At 55.3% G+C, this 9,217-nt stretch overlaps 1 protein-coding gene across 6 annotated transcripts in view; it reads left to right on the top strand.

The window, feature by feature from the left end:
- SLC6A6 (solute carrier family 6 member 6) overlaps positions 1-9,217 on the top strand; it is an 84,015-nt gene that overhangs the window by 8,053 nt on the left and 66,745 nt on the right. For 3 of the 6 annotated variants that reach the window (XM_024982404.2, XM_024982403.2, XM_010817971.4), the window contains exon 2: positions 5,242-5,279. The exons of 1 other annotated variant lie outside the window; for it this stretch is intronic. Coding sequence is in view for 1 of the 5 variants with exons in the window: in XM_059879460.1 (XP_059735443.1) it covers positions 5,882-5,916 (35 nt within the window). In the remaining 4 variants the exon portion in view is untranslated. Of the gene's footprint in view, positions 1-2,274; positions 5,280-5,708; positions 5,917-9,217 lie in introns of those variants that run through there. 2 more of the 6 variants (XM_059879462.1, XM_059879460.1) reach the window with 1 other exon arrangement.

Here is a 9,217-nt window from a genome sequence, read left to right as displayed (position 1 = left end):
GTTTGCAAAGATTGCATCCCAGGCCTGAAGAAAAGGGTACAGTTCAGTTCAGTTCAGTCGCTCAGTTGTGTCTGACTCTTTGTGACCCCATGAATCGCAGCACGCCAGGCCTCCCTGTCCATCACCAACTCCCGGACTTCACTCAGACTCACGTCCATCGAGTCAGTGATGCCATCCAGCCATCTCATCCTCTATCGTCCCCTTCTCCTCCTGCCCCCAATCCCTCCCAGCATCAGAGTCTTTTCCAAGGAGTCAACTCTTCACATGAGGTGGCCAAAGTACTGGAGTTTCAGCTTTAGCATCATTCCTTCCAAAGAAATCCCAGGGCTGATCTCCTTCAGAATGGACTGGTTGGATCTCCTTGCAGTCCAAGGGACTCTCAAGAGTCTTCTCCAACACCACAGTTCAAAAGCATCAATTCTTCCGCGCTCAGCCTTCTTCACAGTCCAACTCTCACATCCATACATGACCACAGGAAAAACCATAGCCTTGACTAGATGGACCTTAGTTGGCAAAGTAATGTCTCTGCTTTTGAATATGCTATCTAGGTTGGTCATAACTTTCCTTCCAAGGAGTAAGTGTCTTTTAATTTCATGGCTGCAGTCACCATCTTACAGTGATTTTGGAGCCCCAGAAAATAAAGTCTGACACTGTTTCCACTGTTTCCCCATCTATTTCCCATGAAGTGATGGGACCGGATGCCATGATCTTCGTTTTCTGAATGTTGAGCTTTAAGCCAACTTTTTCACTCTCCACTTTCACTTTCATCAAGAAGCTTTTGAGTTCCTCTTCACTTTCTGCCATAAGGGTGGTGTCATCTGCATATCTGAGGTGATTGATATTTCTCCCGGCAATCTTGATTCCAGCTTGTGCTTCTTCCAGTCCAGCGTTTCTCATGATGTACTCTGCATATAAGTTAAATAAGCAGGGTGACATTATACAGCCTTGACGTACTCCTTTTCCTATCTGGAACCAGTCTGTTGTTCCATGTCCAGTTCTAACTACCTGCATACAGATTTCTCAAGAGGCAGGTCAGGTGGTCAGGTATTCCCATCTCTTTCAGAATTTTCCACAGTTTATTGTGATCCACACAGTCAAAGGCTTTGGCATAGCCAATAAAGCAGAAATAGATGTTTTTCTGGAACTCTCTTGCTTCTTCCATGATCCAGCAGATGTTGGCAATTTGATCTCTGGTTCCTCTGCCTTTTCTAAAACCAGCTTGAACATCAGGAAGTTCACGGTTCACGTATTGCTGAAGTCACTGCAAAATAGTCTCCAAGGGGCAGCTCTGGGCCACCCACGTATTTTAAGTTGTCCACTTGGTTTTATAAAATCGAGCCAGTATTTTTTTCAAGGTGGATATGTTTTTATTACCTCTGGCAGCTCAGTTTCTCTGAAGAGCCCCTCCGCCTCACCCAGCACACCCCTGGGACTCTGAAGCCTGCCCAGCGCACCACCCCTTCTTAGGTATAGTCCAGCTGCTGGTGGATCCCAGGCGGGTGGGAGCCTTCCTGCTGGATTCCTTCAGCAGGCTGACAGGGTGGAAAGGGTAGAGGAACCCCCAGCCCTTTCAGGGGCCCCTTTGTGCTTTCGAGGGGGTGTTTCAAGGCTGGAACTGGAGGAATCCAGCCACTCCCACCCACCTGCCCACTTCCACCTGGGCCCTGCTCCATGGGCCCAGGGGGCAGGGCTGGGCCTGGCTGCAGCGGGCACCTCTCAGGGCAGCCCCCCTGCCAACCTCTGCTCTGACTGAGGCTGATCCGCCTCCTTAAATGTAAAAGGTTCAACCTGCAGAGAGGACCAGACAACCAGCCTCTGCTGAAAGCCCCCACGCTGAGACCTGGAATGTTGTTGCTGTTTTATTACCTAGGCTGAACCATGAGTTAAGGCCAGTGGTCCACTCGCTAAGCCTCATGTCCCCTCCCCTCTCCTGAGCCATCCAGGGGCTTGTCGTTCGTTGGGAGGCTGGGAAAACCTGGAGGATTTTTCTCCCCTCGCTTACCCTTTCATGACCTCTGACCCCTGCCCACTGTCCCCCAGGCCTCTGGGGGTTGTCACCTCTGCCCTGGGATGTTGCAACAACCGGGGGTGGTAGCTGAGCCCTGTGCCAACGCTCAGACCCGGAAGGCAGAGGCTTCACTTGGGATCTTGTTAGAACGCCCCTTCCCTGGTAGGAGGACGAAGGTGGGGCCTGAGAATCTGCATTTCTCACCAGCTCCCGGGTGCTGGCAAGGCTGCTGGTCTGGGGTGGGTAGGGTGGGCATGCTCTGTAAGCCAGGTCCTGAACCTTATGAGAATCCGTCTCCCTAATCACCAGAGGCAGCTTCCTTCCCCTTTGCAGATGGAAAGCGCAGGCCCCAGAGAGCGCAGGTAACTTGCCCGAGGTCCCGAAGCTGGGAGCTGTGAGCCAGGCCAGGCCCTCTGGGCCAGTGCCACCTTGGAAAGGCAGTTAGCGGGGAAGCCGTTTTCTGTTGAACGGTGTCCCTAGTCCAAAAGCCCCAGGAGGCTTTTCAAGGCAGCCAAGTCGGATGTAAGTCAGAGAGAGCCAGGGCCAGCTAGGCTGCGTGGGATGGGGTGCTGGCGTGTGGCCTGGTAGGGGGAGAAGCTGGAGACGGGGTGCTCACAGCTCCTGGCAGACCAGCGTGGGGCCTGCCTCCCCGCTGTTTAGATAAATCCCCGGGTGGAGAGCTGGCTGGAAGGGTCAGCAGTGGGACAGGCCGAAGCTGAGACCCGGTGTGTTGTTTAAAGGCTGGCCTCTCCTCATAGTCACAAGGGCGCTTTTCCTTAACTGGGGGTCTGCTTTGGGGACTGAAGGGCTATGTTCTCCCGCCTGGCTGGGCCTTCACTTTTACGCTGGGCACCTGCCCCAAACAACTGGGAAGAGTGGAATAGATTTAGGGTCTGGGTCCTCGAAATGTGGTCACTGGCGGGAGCAATCTGAATTTCGAGGGGAGCCTGTTAGCATGCAGAACCTGGGACACTGCCCCAAGCATCTCCACCCCAGCCCTGCTGACTCAGACCCTGGCGGGAGTGCCCAGTCCTCTGGGTTTTAACAAACCCTCCAGGCTTCACTCAGGAGAAGGGCTGATTTCTCCATCTCCAGCCAAGTATCCAGGGGTGGGGGAGGGTCAGTTCTAACCTTTGCAACTGGCTAGAGTACCAAGGCTGCCAGGGGACCTCAGACGTCATTTCCTCTGTGGCTCCCTTTTCTGATGGCCCGGGTGGCAGAGAGAGAAAGGGACATGCATAAACTCACACTGCAGATTAAAGGCAGATGAGGTCTGGGGTCCTAGGGCTGCAAGTGGCAGGAATCAGTTCAAACATATTCTGACTCCGTTAAGGGAAGAGCCCAGAGTCGCACTTCAGGTGTGGCTGGATCGAGGTGCTGAGAGAGGTCACGGGGCCCCGTTTCTTTCTTGTTCCTGTGCTCCGTGTCGCTCCTCTGGTGGCCCCACTCTCCCTGGGGTGCCCCCAGCTATACAGCGTGTTACCCACCCCCACCCCCAGCACAGCCACCTCAGCCTAGAGAGAGCTTTCCTTTTTTCCCAGGATTTTGCACACAAGCGCCTGTCATCCTTCTCAGTCTCCAGTCTTGGTCACGTGCCTGTCCTGGAGCCAGTCATGACAGCCCTCTGATGGGCTCAGTCCAGCTCGCATGCCCACCCCTGGAAGTAGGAGATGGGCTTAGCCCACCCAGAACCCCGTGGGCTGAGAGGAGTGGGGGTGGTCTCCAGGGAGAACAGATGCAGGGAATAGCCCCAGAAAAAGGGGTCCAGGTGCCTGCACGCTAGCTTGATGCAAAGGGACTTGGTGCCATTTTTCCCTCTTCTCCGAGCTGGGCCGGCCTCAGGTACCTGCTAAGGTCTCATTTTGGACCAAATTTTCCTCCCCCGTGTCTGGTTCCTTGAGCATTGCACCTGTAATTGTGCACTGAACATGCTAGCTTCCTCACCCTCTTTGTGTCTCTTCCCTGGGCGTGGTCCTGGATAACATACATGCCGTTTCCACCGCCTGCACCCACTGCAGACATTACTAATCCACCCAGAGTTCACAGAGCCACGTGTCCACCCAGAGGAGGAAGCCTCCGCCACTGGATTCCAGGCTCCAAGAGAGCGAGGCCCTCAGCTGTCTTATTCACTACCGGGCTCCCAGGGCCTCCAACACTGCCTCCCATGTAGTCGATACTCGATAAATAACTGACTCAGCCTTCCTACGCCCAGCGCCCGGGACACAGCGGGTGGCCGTGTGAGCCTGCGGGGACGGGGGCCCCATAGACTGCTGGAACCCAGCTCTGAGTCTGGGGAAGAGGCCCTACAGGCAGGGCTGCAGGTACAAAGAGGAAGTAAGTGCCCAGTCCTGGAGGCCTCTCTGCTCTAACAACCCCTCCCCCCACCCACCGCCCCCACTAATCCATTTAACTGTTCATCGAAGTGTGACGCCTTCCTTGATAAGGAAGCACTTCCTGGTTTTCTGCATTTTTTTCAGGAAACCTGGAGAGCCTTTCAGCACAGCTCTGCAGGTGAAATGAGAGGCAGACGTGATCCACCCCCACTTGCCTTGTTTCTCAAACCAAGTCCCAAAGAACCGAAGTGGTCTATTTAAAAAACAAAAAAAAGGTTTTGAGGGTCAGTCACATCCGGGGACCACTTGACTCAGCCCAGTTCAACAGGTGTCCCTGGAACACTGAAGCTTAGCCTCTAACCAGGAGATGAGTGTTATTAATACATTCTTCATCTAGACAGTCACTCACAGCCCTGGGCACATGGCTGAGCCAGGGGGCAGCTCATAGGAGCGTAGGTTTTGGGGTTCGAGCTGGGGGTGGGCGTCCCTTACCCCTTCTCAGACAGCAAGAAGAGGTTTTCCCCCTCCTGACTGCCCCTCCCAGCTCTGCTTCTCGCCCCTGACTATTTTAGGGACCCTGCACCCGGGCAGGGGGTGTGTGAGCGTGTGCCCGTGCGTGAACATGTGGTGTGTGTGTGTGTGTGCACTCGTGTGTGAGTGTGTGTGTGCACTCGTGTGTGAGTGTGTGTGGAAGTATCAAGTGCCCCCCGGATGTGGACGGGTTCCCAGGGCCCAGAGCAGTGTCTGACATAGTAGACGCTCAATAAGGGACTGACTCAGCGTTGCTGCCCCCAGCGTTGCGGGCTGGGTGGTCACGTGGGGGACAGACCCCAGGGTCCTACGTGCCTCACGGCCGACCAGACCTCTTCTTCCCTTCTCTGCTGCCTCCCCTCACCACAGGTCCAGAGCAACAGCGCTTTGTGAGAAGCCTCCAAAACGTAAGTGGCGTCTGACCTCCCCGCGGTCGCGGTGTCTCGCCGTGGGTGGCAGGGACCCATGGGGGTGGGGGGGTGATGTGTTGCAAGATCCCAGATCGAAGTGCCAGGACGCTGTCTGCAGGTCACCTCCGGATGTCCAGGACCCTGTCCACAGGTTACCTGGGGATGGCGGGTCCATGGTCCGGCTTGGCCACCTGTGCGCGTTGGCGGCAGGGAGACAGCCCTGCAAAGCTGCGTACACTGATTCTGGAGTCCTGGCCCGGCTCCCCGCCTGGCTCTGCATCGGGCACGGAGGGGGCCCTCGCGGGGTCGATGCTGAGGTTCGGGGTCAGGCACATGTGAAAGGGGCTCCCAGCTGATGGGATGCTCAAGGAATCGGGCTGCCGTCCCAGTCATCTTTTCATTGCATTTTCTCTTTATTAAAAAAAGAGGAGAACCTTCAGGGAAGTTGCAAGACTGTTACTGTGAAGCCCTGTGTGTCCTTCCGTTGGATCTTCCCACTGGGAGCAGCGTCGTCCTTGGCTTCACGGCTTTACCACGAGCCGTGAAAACAGCCATGTTTGCGTTTACTGCGGTTGCCTCTGCGGGGAGTTTTGGGCGTGATGCCTTTTACCTCTAATCCTTCCACCTGCCCTTGGTGAGTGCAAGGACTTTCGTTCTCGTGCAAGCCCACAGTGATCAGCCTTGGGACATCTAACGTTGACACGGTTCTGTTATCTAATCGACATTAATAGCGTTTTGAGTTTTGCTGATTGTCTCGTGTGTGCAGAACTTCCCCCTGCCTCCACCCCAGTTTAGGATCACAATATGCTTTTTTTCTTTTTTTTATTGGAGGATGATTGCTTTACGGTGTTGTATTGGCCTCTGCCGCATTCCAGCATGAGTCAGCCACAGGTACACTTATGTCCTGTCCCTCCAGAGTCAGCCTCCCATCTCCCACCCCACCCCACCCCTCTCGTTGTCACAGAGTGCGGGCTTGAGCGCCCCGTGTCACGCAGGGCATTCCCACTTGCTGTTTATTTTGCATACGGTGAGGTGCATTTTCCAGGCTATTCTCTCAATTTGTCCTACCCTCTCCTTCCTCTGGGCTTCCCCTGTGGCTCAGCTGGTGAAGAATCTGCCTGCAATGCGGGAGACCTGGGTTCAATCCCTGGGTTGGGAAGATCCCCTGGAGAAGGGAAAGGCTACCCACTCCAGTACTCTGGCCTGGAGAATTCCTAGAGAATTCCATGGACTGTGTAGTCCATGGGGGTCACAGAGAGTCGGACACGACTTAGCGACTTTCACTTTCACTGTTTCTCCTTCCTCCACTGTTTCCACAAGTCTGTTTTCTATGCCTGCATCTCCATTGCTGTCCTGCAAAAGGTTCACCAGTACTATCTTTCTAGATTCCACATGTGTGCATTAATGTACGATATTTGTCTTTCTCTTTCTGACTGACTTTAGTAGTGCTTTTAATGTGTTTGTTAAAAGGGTTTGGTGGGGGCAGGAACCTGACTCAAGCCACTTTTCTGCAGTTGCCTTCTAAGCCTTGATTTAAACATCCCCACTGTGTGTGTATGCTCAGTTGTGTCTGACTCGCTGTGACCCCACAGACTGGACCCCGCCAGCCTCCTCTGTCCATGGGATTCTCCAGGCAAGAATACTGGGGTGGGTTGCCATGCCCTTCTCCAGGGGATCTTCCCTACCCAGAACCCGGGTCTCCCACATTGCAGGCAGATTCTTTACCATCTGAGCCACCAGGGAAGCCCCTAGGGGTTTTCAAAGAAGTCTTTGAGTCGTGTGTTCAGTAAGAAGCACACTTCATGACAGGTTGCGGCGAGTACTTACACACGCATGAGACTGAAACCAAAGTTTCACAAAGTGATGCGCGCAGCCTTGTCGTCTGTAGGACTCTCTTCTCTCCTGTTCGCCTTCTTAACAACCATCACCCTGACCCCCTCGGTTGATTTCATGACCCACTAGTACATCTTTGTCTGGAATTTGAAAACCTGGCTTCCTAGGCAGAAATTTCTCCTGCGGTTCGAGCTTCCCAGGGCTGGGTTTGGTTGACTGGGGTCACCTGGGAAGCCAGGACTGGGAGAAATGCCCGAAGACCCTTGGTGGATCCGATTCCACCCCGCCATCAAGCCACCAGCCCTGAGTCTCTGTCACCAGCAGCCACGGGCCCTGGCCCCACCCAAGACCTGTCCTTCGTGGCTTGACTTCAGGTGCAGAGAGCCAGGCTGGCACATCCCTGGTGGCTCTGGACACCTCCCTGACCAGCTGCCAAGTGGCACGGAGTTGCCCCCGCTCTGGGTCAGCCTCCGGAGTCATCACTGCCATAAATAGCGAGAGGAATCATCTCGAACATGGACGGAGCTCTTTAGCAACGTCCACTGTGCCTCTGAGGGTTTGCACGATAGTGGATTTTCTCCCGCTGTGGCCCTGGGACGGGCACGGTGCTGCCCTGTGTAGGGACGACCACCAAGCCCTGCATGCCGTCTCTGTGTCAGACTCCGCTGGCACCGCAGGTGCCTGCTGCCCTCGCAGTAACCATCCATGCCATGGTGGTGCTCCACCCCACAGATGCGGAAACTGAGGCTCAGAGTGGTGATGCGACCGCCCGTTCACCCCCGGGTCACACAGGACATGAACTCTGGTCAATCTGACTGGTGCCAACACCACCCAGCAGGGCCCTCCCCCGCCCGCTCCCCCAGGCTGGAGCAGACTCTGGTCCAGCCCTTCCCCCCGCCCCGAGGCCTCTCACTGGTTAATGAGTAGCCCAGGGCAGCCTGGAAGCCAGGTGCCTACCGCCCTGAAGCTGGAATGTGCATTCTGCTCCAGATAAAGACACTCTTGTGCAAGGGGCTTGGCCCTTAGAGGCGATCCACAGAGGCAGGCCACACGTTCCTCTCTTCCAAGGCTTGCTGATCCGTCCACACTTGGTGGGAGCCCATTTGACAAGAGAGGCTTATCTGACGCCTCCTCCAAGCAGCCCTTCCGGTTTAGTCTTCCTGCTGGGTCTCCCTGGCCGCGGACTGGCAGGGAACAGGGTCTGGAGGGCGGTGTCTTTAGAGAACAGTTGCCTTCTCTGACGTCTCGGCTCCGCTGGGTGTCTGGACTTAAGTTCCCACCTGAGAAAGGGCACGATGATCACTCAGGGGCCCCCACAGAGTCGAGGATCTGACCGATGTGTGTGTGTCTGTCAGCTGGTCAGCAGACCCTGGGTTACTAATGAACCCGCCAAAAGCAGTATTCCTGACCCGGAGGGCAACCCATGTGGTGGAAAGTCCATGGAGCTGGAGAGTCAGCCAGGCCGGGCTCAAATGCCAGCTCCAACCCTGGCCAGCTGTGTGACCTCGAGGGCGGTCACTGGCCGAGCCTCTCAAAGCTTCCTCTTCCCTACCCAGCTGTGAAATGGAGCAGTGAGAGCCCCGGGAGGGGGAGACAGTGGAGAGTCAGTGGTAATGGCTGGTCCTCCCAGGGGGTTTGGGAGGGCTGGAGCTCGTAACAAAGTTGGTGCCAGAACCAAGTAGCATTTCTTATCTCCTCTCCCAGGTGGGATCCCTGAACAACAGCCCCCACCCCGCCGACCTGAAAATCAGATCCACCCTCTTGGGTGCCCCGGAATCTGAGGAAGGGGGAGTCTCTTTGGGCTTATCGTAAGAGTTCCTGTGGGCCTTCTCCATCTGCGCCTCCTCAACCATCCCCACCCACCCCGCCCCAGCTTGTAAACTCTGACGGAGGTAGGGGTGTCAGTACAGGCAACCGGCGACCACCCACCAAACTTGCTGCTTCGAAGGGCCTAGACAGAAACGTCTTTGTTCCCTATGTTATACGATTTTTTAAAAACAGAGACACCTTTGACATACAACGGTAGTGTAAATTTAAGATGCGCAGTGTCTTGATTTTGTCCACTGCTGTTGCGGTACGAGCGTCACTGTAGCATTTACTTA

This window comes from Bos taurus, chromosome 22, assembly GCF_002263795.3.
Source record: "Bos taurus isolate L1 Dominette 01449 registration number 42190680 breed Hereford chromosome 22, ARS-UCD2.0, whole genome shotgun sequence".
NCBI classification, from domain to species: Eukaryota; Metazoa; Chordata; class Mammalia; order Artiodactyla; family Bovidae; genus Bos; species Bos taurus.
The sequence above is the reverse complement of the archived record's forward strand: the minus strand, read 5'-3'. Positions and strand labels throughout refer to the sequence as shown.